This window comes from Trachypithecus francoisi, unplaced genomic scaffold (genome assembly GCF_009764315.1).
Source record: "Trachypithecus francoisi isolate TF-2019V2 unplaced genomic scaffold, Tfra_2.0 Lachesis_group7, whole genome shotgun sequence".
Classification (NCBI taxonomy): domain Eukaryota; kingdom Metazoa; phylum Chordata; class Mammalia; order Primates; family Cercopithecidae; genus Trachypithecus; species Trachypithecus francoisi.
Window position 1 is genome coordinate 99142936 of NW_022681472.1, and position 27615 is coordinate 99170550.

The 27615-nt window shown below is 57.2% G+C and overlaps 1 protein-coding gene and 1 long non-coding RNA gene across 2 annotated transcripts; both read right to left on the reverse strand.

Moving 5' to 3' along the window:
• Positions 1–292: 292 nt before the first annotated feature.
• On the reverse strand, positions 293–13801 carry LOC117079436. Its single transcript, XR_004435440.1, has 2 exons — positions 13673–13801; positions 293–885 (listed from the first exon to the last, which is right to left on the reverse strand). It is a non-coding gene; the product is annotated as an uncharacterized LOC117079436 (long non-coding RNA).
• A 1850-nt stretch (positions 13802–15651) lies between these two features.
• Positions 15652–23620, reverse strand: PARP10 (poly(ADP-ribose) polymerase family member 10). The gene is made up of 11 exons (XM_033203241.1): positions 23549–23620; positions 23248–23426; positions 22914–23168; positions 22606–22842; positions 21738–22522; positions 21407–21628; positions 21205–21301; positions 20364–21008; positions 20130–20263; positions 16376–16550; positions 15652–16299 (listed from the first exon to the last, which is right to left on the reverse strand). Exons 2-11 carry the CDS (start codon positions 23417–23419, stop codon positions 15953–15955), a joined length of 3069 nt encoding a protein of 1022 aa, XP_033059132.1. The 5' UTR covers positions 23420–23426; positions 23549–23620; the 3' UTR covers positions 15652–15952.
• Positions 23621–27615: the final 3995 nt, after the last annotated feature.

The following is a 27615-nucleotide window of genomic DNA, read 5'->3' on the forward strand; positions in this document are numbered from 1 at the left end:
CTGGGATTACAGGCTTGAGCCACCGCGCCCAGCCCACTGCAGCCATTTCTAATACAAAAATCTAAAATTAAGCTCAATGTCCTATGAGAAAAGATTGATTGGTTAAATATGATATGGTTGCCATACAGGGGAATGTTGTATTGTAGATTAATGTCACAGAGAGACGCCCAAGCTGTATCACTAAGTAAAAGAAGTTACATATGTCTAAAATACTTCATAACATTAAATCATGAAATTATAGATAAATTAACACGTGCTAAAGTACACTGTGCGTGCTTTTTTATTTTTTTACTTTTTTTGAGACAGGGTCTTGCTCTGTAGCCCAGGTTCGCTGCAGTGTTGACATTCTACGCTCAAAAGATCCTCCCACCTCAGGCTCCCAAAGTGCTGGGATTACAGGCACGTGCCACCACACCCAGCCCACTGTGCACACTTTTTAAAACAATGACTATGGAACAAAAACGTGTAAGTTCTACATTAACCAACTACTGAAGGATGGCTGGGTGGGTTCCATAGTGGCCACAAAAAATCTATGTCCATGTCCCTGGAGCTCATACATGTGGCCTTATTTGGAAACAGGGTCTCTGCAGAGATAATTAAATAAAGGATCTTGAGATGAGATCATCTTGGATTACCTGGGTGGGCCCTAGATCCAAAAACAAGTGTCCTTAGATGAGGAGAGACACAGAGGCAGGGACTGGCATGACGCAGCCACCAGTCAAGAGGCAGTGGAGTTGGAAGAGGTAGGCGGCCCTTTCTAGGCTCTTCCTGGGTGCCTTTGGAGAAAGCATGGACCTGCCGACACTGGATTTTTGACTTCTGGCCTCCGGAACAGTCAAAAGATAAATTTCTATTGTTTCAGAGAGCTTTGCTTGTGGTTCTTCCCTGTGGGAATCACAGGAAATAAATACAGACAGTGAGCAGGAGCAGGGTGCTACTGTGATAAACATCTGAAAATGTGGTTGTGGCTTTGGAATTGGGTAATAAACAGAAGCCGGGACATCTTGAGGCACACAGTAGAAAAAGCCTAGCCTGTCTGACCAGGCTGTTGGTAGAAATACGGGCATTAAAGGTGCTTGTGGTGAAGCCTCAGAAGGCAATGAGGAAGGTGGAGGAAAGGTGCTTCTTACACTGAAGCGAGACTTCGCCGAATTGTATTCACTGTCGGCTCAACGGAACTTGTAAGCAATGATCTTGGATATTTAGCTGAAAAGATTTCCAAGCAAAGTGTGGAAGGTGTGGCTTGGCTGCTTCTTGCTGCTTATGGTAAAGTATAGGAAGAAAGAGATAAATTGGGCCAGGCACGGTGGCTCACGCCTGTAATCCCAGCACTTTGGGAGGCTGAGACAGGTGGATCACGAGGTCAGGAGATCGAGACCATCCTGGCCAACACGGTGAAACCCCGTCTCTACTAAAAATACTAAAAAAAACTAGCTGGGTGAGGCGGCGGGCGTGTGTATTGCCAGCTACACAGGAGGCTGAGGCAGGAGAATGGCGTGAACCTGGGGGGCGGAGCTTTCAGTGAGCAGAGATCACGCCACTGCACTCCAGCCTGGGCAACAGAGCAAGACTCCTCTCAAAAAATAAAAAATAAAAAAATAAAAAAATAAAAAAAAAGAAAGAGATAAATTGAGGAAGGAACCGTTTTTTTTTTTTTTGAGACGGAGTCTCACTCTGTCGCCGGGGCTGGAGTGCAGTGGCCGGATCTCAGCTCACTGCAAGCTCCGCCTCCCGGGTTCACGCCATTCTCCTGCCTCAGCCTCCCGAGTAGCTGGGACTACAGGCGCCCGCCACCTCGCCCGGCTAGTTTTTTGTATTTTTTAATAGAGACGGGGTTTCGCTGTGTTAGCCAGGATGGTCTCGATCTCCTGACCTCGTGATCCGCCCGTCTCGGCCTCCCAAAGTGCTGGGATTACAGGCTTGAGCCACCGCACCCGGCCAGAGGAAGGAACTGTTAAGCAAAAAGGAACCAGCATGGGTGATCTGGGATACTTGCAGCCTATTTAGATTGCAAAAGATGCTAATGTTGGGAGGTTCACTGTTAGGAAAGTGTGTTCTGCAGAGAAAGCCATCTCTGCAGAGATGAGGTGTGTGACTCATGGGTCCATTCACTCATCTCAACAGAAGCCAGGAACAGAGATGAGATGATCCAGGGAGGATCCAAGTGAACCCTTCTCTCTAATGGCCTGACTCCCTGTGACATACAGGGGAGACCCAGAAGGTTTATGAGAATGTTGTACCAGCAGAAATACTGCCTGCTTGGATTGAAGGGGACAGAGACAGGATGAAATGAAGAAAGGTACTGGGATTCTGAGAGTCTACAGGCAAGAAACAGGATGACAGACCCAGGCAGCTGCAGACATGTGCTGCCCTTCGAGAAAAAGGAAGAATGGCTCCAAGGTCAGAGCCTCAGGCCTAGAGGCAGAGGCTGGCAGAGCTGCAGGTGTAGACGGGGGGCACTGAGCCACAGAGGGGCATTCCCAGGCCTTGAAACCCCGTGGAATTCGCCCTGCTGGATTTCAGACTTGCTTGGGACTGGCAACCCCTTTATGCCTTTATATTTCCCCCTTTGGGAATGGCGATGCCTAGTCTATGCATAGCCCAACACTGCAGTTTGGAGGCATAAAACTTTCTTTCCAGTTTTACAAGTAAAAAGATGGAGAGAAATTTTGCCCCCATCTGGATCCTACCCAGAGCCTCACCAACACCTGCTTTAGACTCAACTTCAGTGATCATATTTGAGACTTCTGAGCTGATTAAATGTTGTTCTTCTTGTTTTTTTTTTTAAGATAGGGTCTCATTCTGTCACCTGGGTTCAGCCTCCAGGGTTAAGCAATCCTCCTACCTCTACCTCCTGAGCAGCTGGGACTACAGCTATGCACCACCACACCTGGTTAATTTTTATTTATTTGTTTATTTTTTGAGATTGAGTCTTGCTCTGTCACCCAGGCTGGAGTGCACTGGTGCAGTCTTGGCTCACTGCAACCTCTGCCTCTCGGGTTCAAGCCAGTCTCGTGCCTCATACATCTGGGTAGCTGGGATTAGAGGTGAGCACCACCATGCCTGGCTGATTTTTGCATTTTTAGTAGAGACAAGGCTTCACCATGTTGGCCAGGCTGGTCTCCTGATCTCAGGTGACCCACCCACGGGCCTCCCAAAGGGCTGGGATCACAGGCATGAGCCACTGTGCCTGGCTGGGCTGATGGAATTTTAGACTTAGAGTTGATGCTACAATAGGTTGAGACTTTGGGGCATGTTGGGATAAGAAACATTTATTTTGGAAGTGGGGCAGACATAAATTTTGAGGGGCCAGAGGATAGACTGTAGTGGGTTGAATGGAGGTCCCCAAAAGATATGTCTATGAACAATTCCCTGGAACCCATAAATGGTATCTTATCTGGAAAAAGGGTCTTTGCAGGTATAATTAAGACAAGGATCTTGAGATGAGATCATCCTAGATTACCCAGTAGGGGGGCCTAAAACCAAAGCCAAGTGTCTTACAAGAGATGGAAGAGAAGCCACAGGGGAGAGGGCCACATGAGGATGGAGGCCGACACTGGAGTGATGCAGCCATGAGCCCAGGCACCGATGGCCACCAGGAGCTGGAGAGGCCAGGAACAGAGTCCACCCTGGAGCCTCCGAGGGAGCGTGGCCCTGCCAACATCTTGATTTTGGACGTGTGGCCTCCAGAACTGTAAGAGAATACATTTCTGTTGCTTTAGGCCACCCAGTTTGTGGGTACGTTTGACAGCAGCCATAGGAACCTAAAACAGGGCACCTTCTTTGGGGGTATTTGTATTCTGTAAATGACCATGCATTCTTGTGGCCGTCATGATAGTGGCATCCAGCTGTGTCTCTTGGGCCTATCCTGTGCCTGCTGTTAGCTTCCCAGGTAGCCACTCATTTAGCAAGAAAGAAGAGAAAGAGATGCACTTTCAAAAGGTCAAAAGACACATTCGTTTGAAAACCAAACCAGAATAAAAATCATAAAAGCCACACCCAGAGACCCTTACTGCAGATACCTCTTTCTGCTGCACCTGCAGACCCACACTTTCAGCCCTGACCCGTCCCACTCCCCCACCCAACCCCCACCCCCCATCTGCCCTGGTGTGTCCCTGTGGATGGCCTTCCGTACCCTCACTGTCCCACTTGGCCCTAGCCCGCCTGACACACCAGCCTGCCCAAGAGCACCCAGACTCAGACTATCCACCCTGCTGCCATCCTGGGGCCTTCCTTTCCTGTAGCCCTGGCCCTGGGTCTGCCCCTACCCCAGGAGTCACACAGGGACACAAAGTGATCCGCATCCCATTCCTGGTCTTGGGTCCCCTCTGCCTCCGGGAAGCAGCAGCAACAGTCCTGCCAAGAGCTGCCCACCAGCTGGGAGGACTCTTCTGCAGCTAACCAGGACCCAAACCCCCAAAGAGCAAAGGAAGAGAGGGAAGAAGGAGAGCAGGCCCTGCAGGCTGATGTCCCAAGTCCTACAGGATCCTGTCTTCCCAGCTGGCACCCTGCTTCCACCATCTGAACGCGTGTTCCCAACTCCCCTTCCGCCTGGTCTGCCATCATGCCAGGCCACTGCCCCTACAGATGACCCAGCCCATGCCCCATTTTGGGTTCCTGACCTCATGACTCACAGTCCCCGCTCTCCCAGCCCTGCGTCTCCCCACCCACTGTGGGTCTGTGGACATCAACCATGGCCCCAGTGGTGGGAGATCTGGGCACCTGGCCCCACTAGCATCACCCTTCCCAACTGCCTCCAGTCCCTTCTTGAGGTATCTGGCCCCTGGCCCCTCTGCTGCCAGCTCCTCTTGGGCTTCTTTGGGGAAACTGAGGCCACAGGGCACCACTGCCCACACCTTCCCAACAGCCCAACCCAGGAAAAATCTCCAGGGCCCTCAGTGGCAAGCAGCAGTCTCGACTGGCCAATGATGATGTGTGGCTGGGTAAATGTGAGCAACCACTCAGTACTCACCCTGGGCCAGGAGATGCCTGTGCCCCTTATGGCCATGCAGGTCCCTCAGGCCAAGGCCCAGGGAACTCCTTCCCCAGGGAACTCGGGCCAGTGTCCAGCTGAGGCTGTGCCCTGCTGTGGCCTGGCCTCCATGTCACCGCTCTGTCCTGGGGAGGGTTCTCCCTCCCTGCCACGCTGTTGGACCCACCATAGCCTGGCATCAGCATGGCCTCCTGAGCACTTCCCACATGCCCCCCGCACCTCCAATCCGACGACACCCCAAGCAGTCCCGCTGAGGTCCCCAACACCCCTCATCACCTGGTGTCAGCACCATCCAGGCTCACCCGGCTCCCAACATGGCCCTGCTTCCTCACGCTCCTCCCTCCTTCGCAGACCCAGCAGGCCCCCATGGGTCTGCTTCCCGGCTGCCCACGGGCTGCCTACGGCTCTGCTTCCCGGCTGCCTGTTCTCATAGGCCCCTAAGCTCTGGAGGACCCCAGGCTCAGAGCTCTGGCCTGAGGCCTGCAGTGATGGCCTCCCAGCCTGGCCTCCCCACCTCAGCCCGGCATTTCCTGCACCTTAGTGTCTGCACACGCATTCCTATCTCACAGGCATCTCTGATTTTATGCACCCAAGGCTAAGTGCGGCTCTTCCGCCCTCTCTGCCACAGGCACATCCTCTCCACCCCAGGCTGCTCTCCGCCTCCACGGCCACCACTGGGGTCTCCTCAGCCGCTCCTCGGGAGGCACCAGGCCAGGATCTTGCAGGGGTCCAGCCAGCTCCAAGTCCATCTATCCCTCCCACCCAACGCTTGTTTCAAGCCACAGCTGCCACTGGACAGGGCTCGGCTCGGCTTGGGGGTCCAGAAGTACAGCAATGCACAGCCCGTGTCAGGAAGCTGGACTGGCAGAAGGCGAGATGTTTACGATCGTCCCTGTTAACCCACAAGCCCACAGCCAGACCCTATGAGCGTGACACCAAGCATGACATCGAGTCTCCTTGAACATCTCGGCCTCAGCCCCAAGCAAATTCCACAAAGATTAATGACAGAGATGTTTAAAAAAATGCACCAGTGCTGGAGGCAGCACTCGGCAGATGTTTTTACAAAAGAAAGCCATTTGAAGCATAGCATAAAATCCAGAAATCAGAAAAGACTGGTGAACGTTAAAAATTGATACGGCTAAAGAAACCACAGACAGAATTAAACAAAAATAGACGCATGGTGTGAGACCCATCCATGGTGTGACCAGCTACTGGGGACACAGCGGGAGCTTTCAAGGAGCTGAAAAGTTCTGTTCCATGAGATGGTGCTGATCACAGGCAACTTCCAAGTTTAAGCTGAATACGATCATCCCTCAGAATCAGCGGGGGATGGGTTCTAGACTCCCCATGGACACCCAAATCCACAGATGCTCAAGTCCCTGATGTAAAAAGGTGTAGTAGCCAGGCATGGCAGCAGCTCACCCTGTAATCCCAGTACTTTGGGAGGCCAAGGCAGAAGGATCCCTTGAGCCTAGGAGGCTTTTTTTTTCTTTTTTAGAGATGGGGTCTCACTATGTTGCCCAGACTGGTCTCAAACTCCTATGCTCACGTGAGCAGCCCTGAAAGCATTATGGCAGGTCATAAAAGCCAGAAACAGGGCTGCATTCCATTTCCATGTGAACATAGGAGTTGAAGACCGGCCTGGCCAACAATGCTTTTGAATAGGCAATTCACAAAAGAAAAGGTGCAAATGGTCAACAACTCTAGGAGATGTGCTCAGCTTAATTAATAAGCAAAGAATTCAGGCCAGGTACGGTGGCTCACACCTGGAATCCCAGCACTGAGGCTGAGGCAGGCGGCTCACTTGAGGTCAGGAGTTCAAGACCAGCCTGGCCAACATGGGGAAACCCTATCCCTACTAAAAATACAAAAATTAGCCGGGTGTGGTAGCACACACCTGTAATCCCAGCTACTCGAGAGGCAGAGGCAGGAGAATTGCTTGAACCCAGGAGGCGGAGCTTGCAGTGAGCTGAGATTGTGCCACTGCAGTCCAGCCCGGGTGACAGAGCGAGACTTCATCTCAAAAAAAAAAAAAGAAAAGAAAACATTGGTGTAAAGTTTCATGACTTGGGTTAGACAATGGCTTCTTAAATATGACACCAAAAGCACAAGCAACCAAGAAAAAAAATAGATAAACTGGAGTCATAATAATTAAAACAGACGTGCTTCAAAGGACACAATCAGCCAGGTGAGGTGGCTCACACTGTAATCCCAGCATTGTGGAGGCTGAGGCCAGGAGTTTCAGACCAGCCTGGCCATTATGGCAAAACTCCATCTCCACTAAAAATACAAAAATTAGCCAGGTGTGGTGGCAGATGCCTGTAGTCCCAGCTACTCGGGAACCTGAGGCACAAGAGTCACTTGAACCTACTCCAGCCTGGGTGACAGAGCAAAACTTTGTCTCACAAGAAAAAAAAAAAAAAAGAAAGACACCAGCAAGCAAATAAAAAGGCAAACCATAGAAACAGAAAATGTTTGCAAATCATATTTCTGATAAGGGACTGGGATCTAGAATATATAAAGAACACTTACAACTCAATAATACCAAAAGGCAAATTCTAAAATGGACAAAGGATTTAAATACACATTTCTCAAAAGATATAAAAAGTGACCAACAATCACATCAAAGTGCTCAACGTCATTAGCCATCAGGAAATGCAAATCAAACCACAATGAGATTCCACTCGACACCCACTAGGATTCGATGTCTGCAATCAAAGAGTCAGATAATAACAAGTGTTGGTGAGGATGTGAGGAAATTGGAAACCTCGCACCCGGCTGTTACTGGGAATGAGGAATGGCGTGCCCACTTTAGGAACCAATCTGGCAGTTCTTCAAATGGTTAAATATAGAATGACCGCACAGCTGAGCAATTCCACTCCTAGGTATCTACCCAACAGAAGTAAAAAACATACGACCACCCAAAAACACGTATGCAAACGTCCATAGCAGCCTTACTCATAACAGCCAAAAGGTAGAAACAGCCCACTATCCATCAACTGATAAACGCATAAGCAAAAGTGGGCACTTCCACACCACGGAACTGGCTCCAGCGTGGGGAGGGTGAGGTGCTGATGGTGCAGCGACATGAGCAGCCCTGAGAGTGTCCCGGCAAGTCGAAGAGGTCAGACCCAGGGCCGGTACAGGCCAGTACGGGCCAATCCATAACCACCGAAAGGAGAGCAGTGTTGCCAGGGGCTAGGTGACAAAATGTCCTGGAATTGACAGCTACACAACTCCCAGTCGACTAAAACCACTGAATTGGACACTTCGAATGGGTGAATTCTGGCATGTGAATTACCTCTCAACAAAGCTATTAAAAAATACTAATAATCAGCATAAGGTCAACCTAATTGGTACTGACATGAAAAGCCATTGGCTCCAGAGGAAATCTCAGTCTGAGCTCCCTGTAAAGGGGCGGCCCAATCCGTGCGTTCTCTCCCACCCTCTCTCACGCACAGCCATCGCCCCAGCCAGGAGCCTGGGCCTCATCATTTCTCTTCGTATACTTCCACTCTGTTTGATTTGCTGCTTCTTTTTTTTTTGGAACGTTTTACTTTTGACAGTAAACACCGACCAAAATTCCTCTCCAGTGAGCCCCAAATAACCTCCAGCCTGCCCTCTGCCAGCTGAGCACCAACCACTGCAGACGACGCCCTACGCCATCACCCACTCACCCGTGCAAACACCCTGCAGTGCTGGCTGAGGGCCTGGGGCCAGTGCCAGGGACACAGATAACCAAGCTCAGAGTCCAGGACAGGGGAGAGTGGGGACACATGAGGGGGCCAGGCACAATGGCACTGGGCAGGCCCGGGGCTGGCGAGGGGTCCTGAAGAGAGTGCAGGCCACAGGCTGGGCACATGCTCTGTGGGCACCGAACACACCCAGCCCCTCTCCAGGCCCACTTTTCCCCCAGACCAATGCAGGCCTCCCACCCCTGGCCCCTGCCCCACACCAAACCCACGCACTCACCAACAGTACTCACCCCAGCCTCATTCTCACCCCTGCTGCCCCTCCAGGACCACCTCACAGCACCCCTAAGCCCCACTCCCCGGCCTGCATTCATGCCCTGACCCTCTTTCTTTCTTCACTGACCGCCTCACCTCCACTCACCTGCATCACCACGACTCTCCCCTAGAACTGTCCCTGCCCTGCCTCACCCACCCCAGGTCTCTCTCCAGGCTCCCATGGGATGGCAGGATGGCCCAGCCTCTATGAGCTGTCACAGGCCAGGCTTGGGGGGCCAGGCGACTGGACACTTATCGGCAGCTGGGCCGACTGTCTAAGTCACCAGCCCACAGCCCTCAGCACGGAGGCCTCTCCCACAGGGCGCCCAGAGCTCTCCCACCACAGGCTGCGGTAGCCTCCGCCCCAGAGGAATCTGCCCTGGATGGGGGACAGGGAGAATGAGGGGGGTTGAGGGGCTCAGGCAGACAGGAAGTTGGCAATGTTCTGGGCGGAGCAGTGGCCGACTGACTGTACAGGGAAGACCGGGGATTTCCAGGGGAGAGCCAGGGAATGACGTGTCCAGGGGAGGGTCTGAGATGTTGTGGGGTGGGGGTGAAGGTCACCAGAGTGAGGGTCAGACAGGGAGTTGTCTCTGTGAGAGGGCAGAGTGAGGTGGAACCGGGGCAATGCCACAGAGCGGAGGAGGCCGGGAGGCCTAAGCCAGAGTACCTCCTCAGTGCAGGGATCAGCTGGGCAGGGTTCCCCGGGTGGAGGCCTGGCCTCCCTACCTTCTCAGAACCACCAAATGCTGAGCTGGGCCTAGGACAGGGGCCCGCAGCTGCTTACCATGGAGGGACTTGGGTCTGCCTCGCTGTTACGGGTTGGGCAGCAAGGGGGCCATGCCCTCCCGCGGTCCCTCTACCCCAGGGACAGGAAGGGCCAGGGCTCCAGCCCTCTAGCAGGTCCAACGGGCTCATAGAGGTCAGGCCTGGAGAGGTGTAGGGCACACGGGCCACCTCTGAACTCCTGCACGCCCTCCTAAGCCTTGGCCCGTGGCTCCCAGACACAAGCACCAGCCCAGCCCCTCCCGTCCCCTTGTCGCAAGCCAGGAGCTAAGGAGACTTGGGATGCCTGGTGGGCTCACGGAGCCTCAGCACCTACCTTGCTGTTTAGCCACTCTCAGGCCAGTGCCACACACATGCGGGCAGCTGCACCATCACGTGACGACTCCACGTCAGGCAGGCACCCCAGCACCCCCTGCCCCCTCACCAGCCTCCACAACCAAGCCCAGAAGGCAGACAATGGGCCAAGACTGCGAGTGTGTCCAACACCAATCCTGGCCTTCACAGGAGCTGAGCTTGGGCAGGAGGGCCCTGAGATAGGGTTCCAGCGACCTCCAGCCATCTGTGTGGCTCACCCCTGGATGAATCAGAAGTAGCTCCGCCCCAGGAGGTAGACAAAAGACATCCCTGGGGCCAGGAAAGCCTCAGCACAACGCCCCGGACAGGCTAGGGCACCCTAAGCAGCCCAGCAACCTGACCAGACCAAGAACGCCAGGAGGAAACCATTCTGCACAGGTCCTGCACTTTGAACAGAGTGGTCAGCTCAGAAACAGCTGTCTTGGGGCTTGCCAGGAGGGCTGGCGCCAGGTGGGCAGCTGCTTCCCTGCCCTACACCCCAGCACCTTCCGGGTGCTCCCTCCAAGGCAGGGCTGGCCATGCAGAGCATGAGCAACAGGCCGCCCCCTCAAGGCCTCCCCAAGGGTGCAGGAGTGTCTCCCCTGGCCCAGATGAACCAGTCACACAGGCAAAGGGGCTGGGCACAGCATTGTCAAAGAGAACCACAGCAGCACATCCACCCTGCCCCAGAACCGTTCGTGGAGGACGCCTGAAGGAGATGAGTTCGAGGCACCATGAAACCTACCCAGCTGGGCAAGGTTGTGCTGGAGAGCCGCACCACGGGGCCCCAGCAGAACCTCTCTCCCTGAGCTGCCCTTGGGGGCAGAGCCAGCAAAACCAGCCACGTGGAGCTGGAGGCTGCTCTGATCGGTTCTGCCTGGGGCCCCCACCCCGACCTTCCCCAGCAGCTCAGTCCCTTGCCCCTAAGCCTCTGCAGGCGGAGAGCCAATGCTGTGTCCACAACCGTGTAGAGCTGGGCGACCCAGGCCGAGCCAGGCAGCTGGGTTGCAAGAATGGCTGGCGGGTGCCAGGGCCTGGGCGGGTCCAGGGGCTCCCTGTGGGCGTGGACTAGGGCAAGGGGGTCTGCTGAGGCACCAAACAGGAGGCACTAAACAGGTGGGCAGGCCACTCTGATGCTCCCCTAGTGAGGAAGGAGGGGCCACCATGACCCCTAGCCCACAGCTGTCCCCTAGAGAACAGAGAAGGGGTGTGTAGGGGGTGCCCTGCCAAGGAAGGGTGGCAGCCCAGGCCCTCACCAGTTTAGGGAGGTGAGGAGAGGCGGCAACTATGCGACCCATTGCCAGGCGGCGCGGCCTCCCCTGTCCCATGCAGAGGTGTCCCAAAGGAGGGGCAGGGGATGGCTCAGCCTCGACCCATGTGTCTGCTGGCCACAGACACCGGATCCTGGCCCAGACAGCCGACCCCGACAAGCCCTGAGCGCCCCCACCCGCCCGAGACCCATTCCACCCACCCGGGCCTCGCGATGCCCTATTAAGGGCATGGCCGCGGGGGCTCAGCGGAGCGTGCCCGTCCCTTCCCTAGGCACTGGCGGCCGTGAGGGGCGATCCAGGCGGACGAGGCCGGCGGAGTGGCCACGCTCGGGCCGGCGATCGGACCGCCACCGTGGACAACAAGGTGCTCGGGGCTCGGCTGTCAGGAGAGGCCGGCCCGGCAGCGGGGCGGGGGGCCGTACCTTTGTACTTCTCGCGCACCTCCTCGTAGGCCTGAATGAAGTCCTGCTCGTCGGGCGGCGGGCCAGTCGTCAGCAGGGCGGCCATGCCGGCGGGCGCGGGGCGCGGGGCGCGGGGCGCAGCGGAGCCTCCAGCACCCGGCGGCCACTCTGTCCCCGCGGCCGCGCGCGCCGCTTAAAGAGGCCGCCCCCGCCCCGCCCCCGCACCCAGGATGCCCCACGGGCGGGGCGGGGCCCGGGCCTCCGCGGCCGGACAGAGGGAGCCGCGTCTGGGCGCCTCCCGGCGGGCCGGTTCCGCGAGTTCCGAGTCCCGCACGCACGCCCCTTCCCGTTCCCGCCCGGGTCGCGGCCGCCGACACCCGGGGTCCTCGGGTGGCCCCTGCCCAGAGGCGGCCCCGAGCTGTCTGTTCCCCGCCGGGCCGGCGACCTTACTGCCTCCGAGATGCGCCCCTGCCCGCCCCCACCTCGCTTCCCGCGTGCAGCCGAGACCTTCCCCATTGCAACACTGGAGACAACTGAGTCGGTAGAAAGAGCCCTTTAAAACTCCACACACAAGAAAAGTTAAGTACACATACAAGGACTGGAATAGCCCATTCACAGAAGGAAAAAATGCTCGGTGATACTTAGAACCACTCTTTCCACCCATCAGATTGGCAAAGCTCCAGCTCTCCCCGCTTTCACCAATGTCGGCCACCGTGTCTGGGATGCCCCTGGCCGTGTTTTCTCCAAGCTTAATGCCACATGTCCTGTAACTAAGTCCCGCTCCCAGGAATCCGTCAGAGGTCCTAAGGAAACCGTCAGAGGACCAGAGGACGCAGAGCCCCGGCGCGCGCGGAAGGTGCTGGCTGCGGGTACAGCCTTCGCAGTGAGTACCGGAGGCGACCCCAGTCAGCCGGGGCCTCAGGACCCCCCCACACTCCTCCACAACTGTAAAGGTGATGCCGAGGAAAGCCCAGGCGTGGGAACGACACAAGTGATTCCCTTTCAAGTGAGAAGAAAGTGACTTCTTTCTTTAAAGTCCGCGTGTGCTGTGAAAGGCCCTGAAGGTCATGCAGGTCGAACCAGACCCTAGGGCTGGGGCTGAGTCCAGGGCGGTGACCCTCTCCTTCCCTCTTTCCTGCTCCCACCAGCCCCGATTCCTGTCGCCTGCAACATCCCCCCAGGGCTCAGCACCTGGCCTTGCAGCCCTCTCCTGGCCTCCCGCAGGGGCCTCCCTTCCTTCCGGCTGGAACAGGTCAGGACTCTCCAGCTGAAGCCTAGAGAGCTACTGCTCCTCCCTCTCCTAGCACACCCTGCCCATGGCCTCCAGCTCTAGGTCACCCACTTCCCTCCTGCCCTACCCCTTCCCCAGGCCTCTCGCAGGTGCTTCCCATCCTGGAGGCTGGGGCCCCAGACAACCAGGCATCCCCTCCCTGGATGGGGAGAAACTGGAAAGCAAGGCCAGAGCCTAGCTCGGGAAGAGGCTGGGGCTCCAGACAACCAGGCATCCCCTCCCTATACACTGCTCCTGTACATGCCCACCTGGCCCCCATGGTGGCAGCCAAGACTGAGGGCCTTGTGGGCAGCTCTGCCCCAGGAGCCCAAAATATTATCCTTGTTGCATCTGGGCACTGGACCGTTTTAAAGTCAATGATGGACGCCGCAGCAAGAAGCCCAACCCCAGGTCTCATGAACCGCTTGGGCGGGCCCAGCAGGTGGCGCTGCGCCGCCTGCACTCACCTGGGATGCGCGAGGCCCTCCCTGACCCGCAGATCCCCCCAGGCCTCCCCTATCCAGGCCCAGCTCCAGCGCCTGGCACGCAGCGGGAACTCAGTCAACCTGCGTGTGCTAAGGAGGTGCACAGGCAAGGCCCTGCGCAGTTACCTGCGATGCGAATGACCGCCCGCTCCGCAGGGTCCAGCACACTCCCGTTGCTCCCAGCGCCACCCCCGCTGCGCCGGCTCCGCTGCGTTTTCCCAAGGTTCCAAGGCAGTGTGTCCCCGGGGCTGGGCGAGCCACTGCTTCCATTGGAGACATCTTCAGCGACTGCCCGGACCTCAGCGTCCTCACCCGACATGGCCTCCTGGAGGGGAAGCAGGAGGGGTCACACCTCAGCCTGTTCAGAAGTGGACTCTGCACGCCGACCCACCCACCACCTTCTTAACCTAGACACTAACCCCGCCCCACCCACCCTCTCGCCTGGACACTGGCACCCACACCCCTCCTGTACCCTGCTGTACCCACATACTGACCCCCATGCTCTCGCCGCAGGCACTTACCCTTTCTCCATCCATGACTGCCTCGCCCCCTCCCACCCATTCCTCAGACACCCACACAGTGACCCTCCCCTCAACCACTGGCCTCACCCTCCAGTCTATCACCAGGACACTGACCACCCTGGCCACCCCCACTCCCGCACATTGACTGCCACTCTCCTCTCTTAGTCACCCACACCCTCCTACTCTTGTCACCCAGGGGCTCAACCAGCACAGGACAGACCACCTTCCACCCTGTCCAATGGAAGGGGAAGGGGCGACTACCTTCACTCAGATGCCGGCCGCCACTGCCTCCACCCCAAACTGGACCCGCCTCTAACCCTCTAATCGCAGGCAGGCGAGGCCATCAAGGAACGCTGACCACTGCCCCCACCACTCACCCGGTCATCAGGGAAGGACACCCAAGCCCTTCCCCTGGGCACCAGCAGTCCACCTCCAAGCTGTCTTGACCTCTAGGACTCCCCATCACGCCACCCCACCTCAGCCCGCAGTCCCACCTCCAACTCCGCAGCGAAGGCCTATAAATAGCTACAGCCGCAGCGGCGTGGGCCGCCGGAGCTCTGCTGCGGCGAGGCCAGGAGGGAGCCCAGGCAGCCGCTCCAGCAGCCCACCGTGGGGGCGCGTACACCGGCACGGCGGACGCAACCAGGGCGCACGCATACCCACGCGCGCACACTCCCCAGCCCCCGTCCCCAAGAGCACTGGCGTGCGAGAGGTGAATGGGACTCTGTCTCGGCGAGGGTGGGCTGGCGTGGGGGCACAATGTGGGCTCTGTGCCTCCGCCCTCAGGCCACGGGCTAGGGAGGAGACAGCGGACACCGAGCAGGCGCCCGCCGCGCCCCGCCCCCACTGGTTCCTCCACGGGCCGCCCGGGTTGCAGTCCCCGGCCCAGAGCCCTGCGGTCAGCCCAGCAGCCTTTCCTGCCCACACCCCGGGCACCGCCCGTCCAGTTCCGCAGTCTCGGGCGTGCAGGGAGATCCTGTCCTCTCGAGCGAGGGCAGGAGGGGGCGCGACGCAGCCCCCAGTTCCGTGTGGCCTGCGGCCGGAGACCCCCCCCCGGACCCCCACCCCGCAACGCCCGCACGCGGCGCGCCTCTCCATCCTGGCCGCGGTCTTACGTGCCTGGTGGCTCCGCTCGTTTCAGCTCTGCCGCCGCAGCCAGACTGCTCGGGCCGGGAAAACGGCGGAGGCGGCGCAGGCGGGGCGAACCCCGAGCCCCGCCCCGGCCCCCACCCAGAGCTGCTGCACCGCGCGGGCCCGGAGGAGCGCTAGCGAACGCTGCCCGCGAGATCGGGCGCCCGTGTCTGCGCGGCGCGCCCGTGTCTGCGCGAGATCACGGGAGCGGCGGGGCCGGTGCCCGCGCGGGACGACTCGGCCAAGGCGCGGCGCACACCTGAGTCCCGGGCGCACGGGGCGGGCCGGTCGGCAAGGAGACGCTGTCTGCGCCAGCGTGCGCGACACAGGAACTCAGTGCGCTCGCCCCGGTGCGCTCCGGGCCCCGCCCCGCACCCCGACGTCTCCTCGGGAACAGCAGACCCCGCCCCTGGGCCGCGGAGGTCCCCAGTCCCCAAACAGAGGTCGCAGTCGGAGTTCCCGGGGCCCTTCCGCTTGGGTTCACGTTCACGTTTATTCAAACAACAGAGCCGATTCAGGCGAGGTCTGGGCGCGGAGGGCGGGCGGCGTCGCCTCCTGGGCTCTGCTGACCCCTGGTGGTAGGGTCGGCCCAGGCGGGGACCCAGCCCAGCCCCCCTCGGCCGCTGCTGACCCCCAACTCCACACCGCCTTCTGGATCCCGCAGCTCAGGCGGCCACAGTTGGGGGCGTGGGGGCCTCAGGCTGTGCGGAGCCGGGAGCCTGGGAAGCAGGAGGCCAGAGGGTGGCCCCTTCGGTTAAGTGTCTGGGGAGCGACCCCGGAGCCCAGAGGGGTCGTCGGGGGAAGCCCGGGGCATGTGCTCGCAGGTGATGAGGTGGGTGGGCAGCGCCTGGGTGTCGTGGAAGATGACGAAGATGCTGGGCTGGCAGATGCAGTCCACCGCGCTGTCGTAGCGCAGGAGCACGTGGCCTGGGCCCCGCAGAGGGGGCGCCCGCAGACCGCGGCGGCCCTGCCCGTAGTCGCCAGTCAGCACTCGTGCCACGAACACCGCCTTGTGGCCTTCGGCGTTGGGGGGCGAGTAGCGGTCCTGCACCGACAGGGAGGCGCGCCTGGCGAAATACACGCCCTTCCCGTAGACCGTGGCTGCAGGGTGGGACGGGGCAAGGTCAGGGTGGTCAGGGTGTGCAGAGCCCCCGCCCCTGCCGGGCTCAGGCCTCACCGTTGCGGCCGCAGAAGCTGCGGTTGAAGCCGTGGGCGCAGATGTCAGGCACTGCCGGCGCGGTCGTGCCATGGTACAGCACCTGCTCCACCGGGCGCCGCTCACATCGCTGCAGCAGGCGCTCCCGGTACAGCTCATACTGCTGCTGCAGCAGCGGGTGGGACACCCGCTCCACCTGCGGGGGGGATGGCCCGGGGCCAGGATTAAACACCCTTCCTACGCCCTGGGGCCCACCCAGGGCAGAACTGAGCCTGGCAACCAGGAGCCCTCTGTTGAAGGGTTTGAGGGAGTCCTTGCAGCCTCCATCATGCTCTGTCCAGCAGCAGACAGTAACACCTCCATAAGACAAGTGACTTCAGAGGGCCTCTGGGGAGACTGACCCCTCCAGGGGAGTCTGATGCCCCCCTCCCCCGTCCCGTGGAGGTCTATGCACAGTGAGGCCTCTGCAGAGAAAAGCTGAGCCAGGGCCCTATGCTGCCTACAGGACCTGACTCCAGCACCAGGAGCTGCCCACAGACCTCTCAGTGCTGAAAGACCCAGGCGGGAGAGAAGGCCTCAGGTGACCAACCTGACAGTCAGCCCTGGGAAACACTTTTAAAGAAATTCTAAATAGTTTTTTCACAGGGTTGCAAAAGAACACTATGTCCATTAAACAAGACTAACTGCCATGAGAAGGAACTAGTCTGAAAACCAGACTGCTCCTACGTTCAGAAAGGGACGCTGAGCTCAATCCAGGGGGGTGAGCCAAATGAGGAAGTGGTTCAAACTAAAGCCCCAGCTAGTGTTCTAGATGGAGTTCAGGAACTGACGCAGGGTGCGGAGCTAACGGAAGAGAAAGGAACTCCGAGGGAGCAGGTGAAGGGGCGCGAGGTCTGAGCCCGAATAGCAGGAGCTCCACCAGCCGGAGCTCCAGTGCATCCAGTGCACACAGGGAAGACGGCTTCCCTGAGCTGAAGGAACATCTTCAGATACACAAGATCTGTGAAATGCCAAGAAGAACAATGAGGAAAGACAGGCCCCGGCACCCACCTGCCAGGAAACCTCAACCCTCAGAGTGAAAGAAAACCCTGCGAGTTTACACACACACACCCCGAGGTCAATATGCAAACGGGAATAAATCTCGCCTTCTCACATTGGGTCTCTCACTGCGGACACCAGATGCTAAGAAACCATGGGGGGATATTTTTTAACTTTCCAAGAAAAATATTTTTTAAGAAGGAAAACAGCAATGTCTTCAAATATCTGAGGAAAAACATATTTTGAACCTGAACACTATATCCTGCCAAACTATTAATGAAGAATGAGGACAAATAAGGGCATATTAGGACACACGAGAACATGGAAGTTTATACCAACATCAAATTACAGTTGCAAATACCTCCAATTGTAAAGGGCAAATATAAATTTAAAAGCTGGCCGGGCGCAGTGGCTCACGCCTGTAATCCCAGCACTTTGGGAGGCCAAGGCAGGTGGATCACTTGAGGTCAGGAGTTCGAGACCAGCCTGACCAAGATGGCAAAACCCCGTCTCGGCCGGGCGCAGTGGCTCACGCCTGTAATCCCAGCACTTTGGGAGGCCAAGGTGGGCAGATCACGAGGTCAGGAGATCCAGACCATCCTGGCTAATACGGTGAAACCCTGTCTCTACTAAAAATACAAAAAATAAGCCAGGTGTGGTGGCGGGCACCTGTAGTCCCAGCTACTCGGGAGGCTGAGGCAGGAGAATGGCGTGAACCCGGGAGGCAGAACTTGCAGTGAGCTGAGATCGTGCCACTGCACTCCAGCCTGGGCAACAGAGTGAGACTCCATCTCAAAAAAAAACAAAAAAGCAAAACCCATCTCTACTAAAAATACAAAAAGTAGCTGGGTGTGGTGGTGGGTGCCTATAATCCCAGCTACTTGGGAGGCTGAGGCAGAATCACTTGAACCCAGGAGGCAGAGGTTGCAGTGAGCCGAGATCATGCCACTGCACACTAGCCTGGGCAACAGAGAGAGATACTGTCTTAAAGAAAATCATATATATAAAAAAAGTATATGTTTATATATGTAAATGTATGTTTATATATATGTTCACATATACATAAATTTAAAAGTCAAATATGTTTGCCATACACTCAAGGAGATACTCCCACTAAACAAAAGAATCTGTGCCAAAAGGCGACAAGTGGGGACTGAGTAACCCACTAGTCAAGCATGACCCAGAAAAAACAAAGAAAGTCAAAAAAAGAATGGCCATTAGCCTTGAATTCTAGAATATCTTTTTCACAGAACACAGTTTTTCCTTTTTTTTTTTTTTTGTATTTTTAGTAGAGACGGGGTTTCACCATGTTAGCCAGGATGGTCTCGATCTCCTGACCTCGTGATCCGCCTGCCTCGGCCTCCCAAAGTGCTGGGATGACAGGCGTGAGCCACCGCACCCGGCCCAGAACACAGTTTTAATAACTAGGATTTCATTTCTCTTTCTATGGCTCAATGGTAAATATTTTTTCATTATTATAGTACGTCTACCAACCTATGGTCCAAGCCTGGAGGCTTTGTGATAGTTACAGAAACCTTTACTACATAATAAAAATAATGTAACTGACCAAATTGAGATGGAAGGTAAGGGAGGAGGCAAAAGAGAGAGAAGCGAGGCCCGTTCTCCTCCATCTTGCCTTCTTGCAGGAAGGCAAGAAACAATCTCTAAAGCTGTCAAGTGAAAAAAATATTCAAGTGTACCAGTTAAAGTCATAAAAGTGCTCACTGGAAGAACCAAGTACATATAATTAACAAAACCACCAGGATATGAGCTCAGTGCGTCTGGGTGGTGGTGATGCTGGTGGTGGTGAGTGGTGAAGGTGTGTTGGTGAAGCTGACAGTGATAGTAGTGATGCTAAGGGTGGTGATGGTGACGATGGTGGCCATGGTGGTGGTGATGACAGTGAGTGGTGAAGGTGATGGTGATGGTGGTGGTGATGACAGTGAGTGGTGAAGGTGATGGTGATGGTGGTGGTGATGACAGTGAGTGGTGAAGGTGATGGTGATGATGTGGTCATGGTGATTATGGTGATGGTGGTGGTGGTGACAGTGAGTGGTGAGGGTCATGGTGGTAGTGTGATTGTGGTGATAGTGATTATGGTGATGGTGGTGAGGGTCATGGTGATGTGATGGTGGTGGTGGTGATGGTGGTGGTGGTGGTGATGGTGGTGCCCAGGTCTGGGGACAACCAGAGGTTCTTTCTGCATTTCTGACCAGCTCCTGGTGAAGGGTGATGCTGCTGGCCGCACGCACAACTTTGAGCATCAAGAGTTGAGAGTGCTCTGCGTAGTGTCATCAGCACAGTGACCCCAGCACAGTGACCGCAGCAAGCCTGGGCCTTTCTGTGGAGGCAGAAGAGCACCCAGAACAGCACAAGGGATGCATTTGTGAAACGAGTAATCCTCACAATAGCCACAAGATGGCGTCACCACCTATGCTCCAAGTAAGGAAACTGAGGCCTGGAAGTGGTCCCATAGTCCCAGGTGACCCAGTCATGAGTGGCAGAGTGGGGACCCTCATTCAGGCCTATCAGATCCCAAGACCCCCACTCTGTTCCCTCCTGTTTCCCTACCCACTTTGGGAACGCCCTCTGGGCAGAGAACAGGACTGGGAGCCTGTCAGCTCCTGGTCAGCTGACCTTGATGTAGGCGAGAGGGACAGGCCACAGACTTGGCAAGGTGCTGATGGTGCAAGAGCCCAGGACGCCATGGGGCCAGAGAGACAGGGCATGGACTCACGCGAACGATGCGGATGCTGCTGTGGGCAGTGTCCAGGGTGTCGTAGAAGGCCTGCACCACCTCTCGGAATTCCCCAGTGCTCTCTGCAAGATGCTCTAGCTTGTTCCAGGGCCCCTTCAGCGTCTGCTCCGCCACTGATGCGTGGGGGAAAGGGGAGGTCAGAGCTGTGCCTGGGGCACTAGCCCCTGCTAACCAGCCCACCCCACCGTCCCTCAGTCCAGGATGTAGACTCACAGGTAGGGCCTGAAGCTGCCAAGGGAAAGGCCAAACGCTGATCCCAGGGGCCAGCCAGAAGTGCCACCAAGTGGCGGGCAGCACGGGCGGGGTGGGCCCCAAAGCCACGGATGATGGTGCAGTCACCACGCAGGGCAACACTCACACCATGGCACTGCTCCAGGCGAGCACGCAGCTCTGCAGGCAGTGTGCGGCGCCAGGGCCCCACCGTCTCCTCCTGGAGGTGGGCCTCCAAGGCAGCCGTAAGCGCCCGGTCCAGCTCCTCCACATCCTGCTCAAATGTCAAGTGCACCACCAGCTGGGCCTTGCCATCAGTCCCCCCATCTGGGGGCTCTTCTGCCTCCAACGGGGGCTGCTCCAGCAGGGAGAGGGCTAGGGCTTGGCGCAGGGCAGCAGACTCCTCCTGCTCAGCCACCCGACCTTGAGGCTCCAGCGACCGGTGGAGGGCCAGCTGCAGAGCGGCCTCCTCCTCCAGCCGCCCGGGTGCCAGGATGCTGGGGGCCACAGGCTCCTCCTCCTCATGCCCTGGGGTCGCCTCCTCCTCTGGCTGCTCCTGAGGCCCTTCCTCCTCCAGCTCCAGAGGCAGCCAGTCCTCCCCGTCTAGGTCTAGGCCCTCCAGGGTGGCCAGCAGTTCTCGGACCTCCTCTGGGGGCAGGGAGAGGCCACTGGGTCAGGGGCTGGGCCCAGAAGGAGTTGGAATGGGTGAAAGATGGGAAGGAAGTTTTTGGGGTACACGGTGGGCCTAAGATGGGTCAGTAGACAGATGGGAGGACAGAGCAGGGCAGGGGGTGGGATCAAATGAGGGCCACAGGATGTGCTGAGGGCTCCCAGGGAGTCCTACCCAGGCTCACGTCCTCCTGGTCACTACTTGTACTGTCTGGGGGCCACAGGGTGTGGGCATCACCAGGGAGCACTGGGAGGGCCTCGGTAGGGTCCACCTGTAGGGAGAGGACGTCAGGACCACTAGCCTCTGGGCAAGGGCAGAGGAGGTCTGGGGCAGAGGCGTGAGAAAGCGGAGGGCAGGGGTGGGACTCCATCTCTACCTCTTCAAGGCCTGTATCCAAGGTGGCTGTGGCCAGGCGCTCTGTCCCAAAGACACACTGGAACTGAGCCTCCAGCCCCTGGAGAAGGCGCTGCCCTTCTGGGCCCAGGAGAAACCTGGCGCTGCCCGGGTGCTCCAGGCGCAACACATGGCAGCTAATGCTGCCCAGCAGGCTCCGCAGAAATTCCTCAGCCGCCTGGCAGGACGTCTGGCCTCCACAGAGCTGCAGGGCCATGGCAGAGGGGGAGTTTGCAGGTTTAGAGCACAGAAAAGGTATTCTGAGTCAGTAGGAGGAGGGAGCTGAAGGTGAGGAGCCCTGAGGGGTCACTCACCCGAAAGCCAGTCACATCCGGTCCTTCAAGTGGGAAGAGAGCAATGTCTCCCAGGCCCGCAAGAAGGTCCTCATGATAGAGCTGCAGGAAGCGCATCGCCCCTGGCTCCATCAACAGCACCATCTCCGCCAGGCCCTCCTGCTCCGCCAGCTTCACACGTCCTGGGCTCACAGGCCCTGCCTTCTCCAGAGACCCCATGGCGATCTCCATGGGACCCACCAGCCCTTCTTGTCCTGGTGAGTCCATGGCAATTTCCACCAGGCCCTCCTGCCCTGGCAACCCCTTAGAGATCTCCACTGGGCCTGTAGACCCCACAGGCCCCACACTCATGGGCCCCTCCTGTTCCTGCAACCCCACAGGCCTCAGGCTTACCAGCCCCTCATGTTCGAGAGACCCCATGGGCATTGAGCCGACTGGCTCTGCCTGTCCCAGAGACCCCATGGGACCTGTCCTCAGAGAGGACCCTAACTGCCCTGGTTCCTCGCCAGAGCCCGTTGTCACAGTCCCTGCACCCTGCACCATGGGACCTGTCCTCAGAGAGGACCCTAACTGCCCTGGTTCCTCATCAGAGCCCGTTGTCACAGTCCCTGCACCCTGCAGAGCTGTCACCAGCCCTCCAGTCCTCAGGATAGCATGCTTGGTAGCCGTAGGCCCCAGGGTGGATGGGTGGTCCCCTTCACTTGTGTTCTCAGCCAGCTCCTCAGGCTCCAGGACGTCGTAGTGAGGGACAAGGCTCAGCTCTGAGCCGTGCAGCTGGTGCTCCTGCTGCAACACTCGTTCTGCCACTTGGAGGAAGGGAAAGGACAGAAAACCTGTCAGATTTCTGCAGGAGAGGGAGGGTCGGCTGGGTCTGCCCAGCCCCACTCACCTTGCCACTGCTGGAAGGAGGCAACAGTGCCCAGGGGCCTGGGCAGGCATCGCAGGTCCTCCAGGGGCCCCCCACCACTGCGGCGCTCATTCTCCAGGTACAGCTCCAGCAGCAGCAGGTCCACAGAGGCGCTGTCCCCCACCACACGCACCGCTCGGGCCTGGGGCACCCGGGCCAGGGACACCGAGGACCCCTCCAGGCCGAGACTCTGGGCCTGCTCCTCCAGGACACGGACGTCTGTGGGGAATGTGCAGGTCAGCTCAGGGAACCTCCCCTAGCCAGCACCTCAACCCCAACCCGCCTCTCACCTGCCTCAGAAAGGGGCTTGGGCAACTGGACCAGAGCCCGGTCTGGCCGGGGGCTGGCCAAGGCACAGCAGGGCTGTACTGGGAGCCCCGAGGCACGCAGCAGGGCCTGGACATGCTGCTCCAGACGCTGGGGTGTGGTGCCAGGGGGCAGTCCTTGGAGCAGCAGGCGTGCAGGAGCTCTTGGTGGAGCTGGCCGCAGGCTCAGCTGGGCACCATGTAGTTTGTGATCTGCCTGGGCCAAGACCCTCTCGGCGTCTGTGGGCAGCGGCAGGGCAGGACGTCAGGCATCAGAACATCAAGGCACCCAGACTGCCCCTTCAGCCAGTCCTCTCACCTGCAGGCTCTCTGAAGGTGAGGATGCCCCCGCTGCCCAGTCTCTGCCAGCTCAACACAGGTCCCCCTCCAGAGCGTCGGCGGTTTTCAAAGTAGAGTGTGAGCAGCTCGTCGGGCACGGCAGGAGGCAGTCCACGGACCTCCACTGCCACCCCTGGCTCTGCCTCCGCCATTGCAACCCTGGGATGGGGCATTGGGTGGCTAGGGAAACAGCCCACTCCACCCCCTACCCCTGCCCAGGCCCCTCCGAGGTGTGCCCTCAATACTCCCCCATTGTGGGCGGGCCCACACACGGTACTTACACTCCCTGCTGCCGCTCGGCAGCCTCAGGCCATGAGCTCAGCCAGGACTCCTGTGCCTGCCCCTCAGCAAGCCTAACACTGCAGGGAGCGGGAAAACAAAAGTGAAACTGAAAGACGGAAGGAGGGAGGGAGCAGCTCAGCCCTGGGCGCTGAGGCCTGGTACTGGGGCTCAGATGCTTCCTCTCCTGTCGCAGCCTCAACCCCCAGCTGACCAGGAGGTGTTGACCAGGCTGGACCCCTCAGGACACTCCAGCCAGCCCAGTCCAGTCCACCGGCCCCATCTGGCCCACTCCAGCCCTTGGCTGGCAGGGTAGACAGGAGTGTCCTCTGGTGGCCCTCCACTCCCCTGGCCTCCGTGATCCGAAAATGCCAATCACCTTCCCTACTAAACCCACCAAGGGGCCTGAGTCACTGCCCCTCACTCAGGATCTCCAAGCCTCTGTGTCCATGACACCCTCTGCATGACAAGTGCTGGGTCTCCAGGTCCGCCCCTGGCCAAGGCTGGCCTTCAATGCCTCCAGCAACCTTCTCAACCCTGCTCCTGGTCCCTCACACCTGCCAGCTGCTGAGCATGGGCAGCTCCCCACCCTTGGTCTCCAAGAGCGTGCATTGCAGCACAGCCTTCCTCCCGCCTCGGGTCCTGCCCGCCCATTCCTGCAGCTTTCTGTCCTGCCTGCACCTCCCCATCTCACACCATCATTGGCATCGTCACAAATAACCCCAGAAGGTGACAGGGTGATGGCTCCACTGCATTCTTTGCTGCCGCTAATCCTCACCACAGAAAGGGAAACGGAGGTGCAGACAGGCCCACAGCAGCACCAGGCCTCAAACCTGGGCGGTGCCTTCAGAATCCACAATCCCACTCACCACAAATCCCTGACATCACCCAAACTCCATTTGTTTCCAGCCTTTCAAAGAGCTGTGGCTACTACTGCTCTCCATCTCCTACTTCCCACTCACCCTCAGCCCACCAAAACCCAGCCCACCCCTGCTGTTCCTCCCTCCAGGGAGCTGAGGACCCTGGCCAGCCTTTGGTCCCAGCCCTGCACATGCCGCACCTCTGCTGCCCCGACCCTGGTCCCAGCCTCCAGAATCTCTCGCTAGGTAGCTAAGCTAACCTCTTAACTAGTCTCTGTCTGCCACTCCCATGGTGGGTCCTCAACAGACCGGTCAGGGTGGGCCTTGTGACACCAGCAGCTGCTACATAGCTCCCAGCATCAGCAACAGTAAAAACCAAAGTGCTGGGGGCTGGGCGCAGAGGGTCACGCCTGTAATCCCAGCACTTTGGGAGGCTGAAGCAGCTGGATCACGAGGTCAGGAGTTTGAGATCAGCCTGGTCAACAAAGTAAAATCCTGTCTGTACTAAAAATGCAAAAATTAGCCAGGCATGGTTGTGGGTACCTATAATCTCAGCTACTCGGGAGGCTGAGTCAGGGGAATCGCTTGAACCTGGGAGGCGGAGGTTGCAGTGAGCTGAGATCATGACATTGCACTCCAACCTAGGTGATAGCGTGAGACTCTGTCTAAAAAAACAAAACAAAACAAAAACTCCAAAGTCCTTTTGAGGACCTGCCCAGCTGCACCTGACCAGACCTCAGTCCCTTCTCTGGCCACATGCCCCCTGCACACCCTGATGCTCAGAGGGCTCCAGGTTCTCAGCTCTTCCTGCAGAGCTATAGGCCACTCCTGCCTCAGTGGCCTGGGATTGGCCCTTTCCTCTACTTGGCCCTCCCTTCCCCACAAACCCCCATGGCCACCCCTCTGCATGATCTCCCTTACTCTGCCTTTCTTTTTTTTTTTTTCCTGAGACGGAGTTTCACCCTTTCACCCAGGCTGGAGTGAAGTGGCATGATCTCGGCTCACAGCAACCTCCACCCACTGGGTTCAAGTGATTCTCCTGCCTCAGCCTCCTGAGTAGCTGGGAAAACAAATGTGTGCCACCACGCCCAGCTAATCTTTGTATTTTTAGTAGAGATGGGTTTTTGCCATGTTGACCAGGCTGCTCTCGAACTCCTGACCTCAGGTGGTCCACCCACCTTGGCCTCCCAAAGTGCTAGGATTACAGGCATAAGCCACCGTGCCCAGCCCCTTACTCTGTTTTTAAGGCAGATTTAACATAAATCTAAAGACACTTAGGGACTCTGCCTACACGACCCCTCCTGAAGCCCTTTACTCAACTTTGTACTCAGCATTTTACTTTATTTATTTAATTTTTAAAAATGTATTTATTTTTGGCCAGGCGTAGTGGATCACGCCGGTAATCCTAGCACTTTGGGAGGCCGAGGCAGGCAGATCACGAGGTCAGGAGATCAAGACCATTCTGGCTAACACAGTGAAACCTCATCACTACTAAAAATACAAAAAATTACCCAGCCGTGGTGGCAGACGCCTGTAGTCCCAGCTACTTGGGAGGCTGAGGCAGGAGAATGGCATGAACCCGGGAGGCGGAGTTTGCAGTGAGCTGAGATCAAGCCACTGTACTCCAGCCTGGGTGACAGAGCAAGACTCCATCTCAAAAAAAAAAAAAGTGTTTATTTTCTTTGAGACAGGATCTCCCTCTGTGTCCAGGCTGGAGTGCAGTGGTGTGATCTTGGCTCACTGAAACTCTGCCTCCCTGGTTCAAGGGATTCTCCTGCCTCAGCCTCCCAAGTAGCCAGGATTACAGGCACACACCACCATGCCCAGCTAATTTTTTTATTTTTAGTAGAGACAGAGTTTCAACCTATTGGGCAGACTGGTCTCAAATTCTTGACCTCAGATGACCCACCTGCCTCAGCCTCCCAAAGTGTTGGGATTACCGGCGTGCGCCACCATACCCGGCTATTATTTATTTATTTATTCATTTATTTATTTTTTGAGACAGAGTCACACTCTGTCACGCAGGCTGGAGTGCAGTAGCACGATCTCAGCTCACTGTAACCTCTGCCTCCCAGGTTCAAGCAATTCTCCTGCCTCAGCCTCCCCAGTAGCTGGGATTACAGGTGCACACCACCACACCCAGCTAGTTTTTTTTTTTTTTTGTATTTTTAGTAGAGACGAGTTCTCCGTGTTAGCCAGGATGGTCTGGATCTCCTGACCTTGTGATCCGCCCACCTCAGCCTCCCACTGTGCTGGGATCACAGACGTCAGCCCCCGCGCCCGGCTGGCATTTTATTTTTCTTAAAGGTCTCTCAAATTTTGTGAGCTTCTGCTTCTACAAAGGTAAATCCATCCCTGCTTTTCCCACGTTTCCTCTAATGGAACTCATCACAGGTTACCCATTACGCCGACCCTGGCTGCAGAGGGCACAGGCCCCACTCACACCACAAGCAGACTGGTACAGTTTCAGCTGGGGGTAACTTGAAACCAGCCCTGGTGGCGTAACAACACTATGGGCACGTGCAAAAAATGCACCCCAGGCTTCCCCTCACTAGGTCTGGTTGCTAAACATTGCACCAGTGCACCACAGGTGCAGGACTCAGAGCGGTCTGGGAGAGGCCAGCCCTCCAAGGGCAGAAGGGCAGGTGGGGTCTGGGCCCTGGGTGGGAAGGCTGGCAGCAGGATGCACCCTGCCTGTGCCAGTCACTGTTCCCCCAAGAGGACTTGGGAGCCAAGCAGGGAGGCGGCCTGGCCCCCAGTCCTGCTGTATCCTCAAGCCTCACCCCCTCACAGCTTGTGAGGACGTCAGGCAGACACGTGAGCGTCCAGGGTCTCTAGTGTGAAAATAAAACATCGCATTTGCTAGTACAACAGGGTGACTGTAATCAAAAATAATTTAATTGTACATTTTTAAACAACTCCAAGAGTATAACCGGATTGTAACACGAAGGACAAATGCTTGAGCTGATGGATACCCCATTTACCTTGATGTGATTATTACGCATGCCTGTATCAAAACATCCCTTGTGGCCCATAAACATACACTTACGTATCCACAAGAATTAAAAAAAAAAAAAAAAGTCTCTAGTAGCAGGCCTGGCAGAGTTTGGGCTGATAGAGAAAATGGGGCAATTAAACCATGAGGCCTCAATTTGGGAACTAAACGATTAGGCTTCTTGATTTGGGATAGACCTGGATGAAAAGAAGTG

What these genes read in the sequence shown, in the direction of transcription:
- PARP10 (XM_033203241.1), bottom strand. Translation starts at nt 23,419, where the DNA reads ATGGCGGAGGCAGAGCCAGGGGTGGCAGTGGAGGTCCGTGGACTGCCT. An exon ending in CCAGGAGGACGTGAGCCTGG is followed by an intron (nt 21,009 to 21,204) that starts GTAGGACTCCCT and finishes CCCTGCCCCCAG; the next exon opens with AGGAGGTCCGAGAACTGCTG. An exon ending in GCAGCATCCGCATCGTTCGC is followed by an intron (nt 16,551 to 20,129) that starts GTGAGTCCATGC and finishes TCCCCCCCGCAG; the next exon opens with GTGGAGCGGGTGTCCCACCC.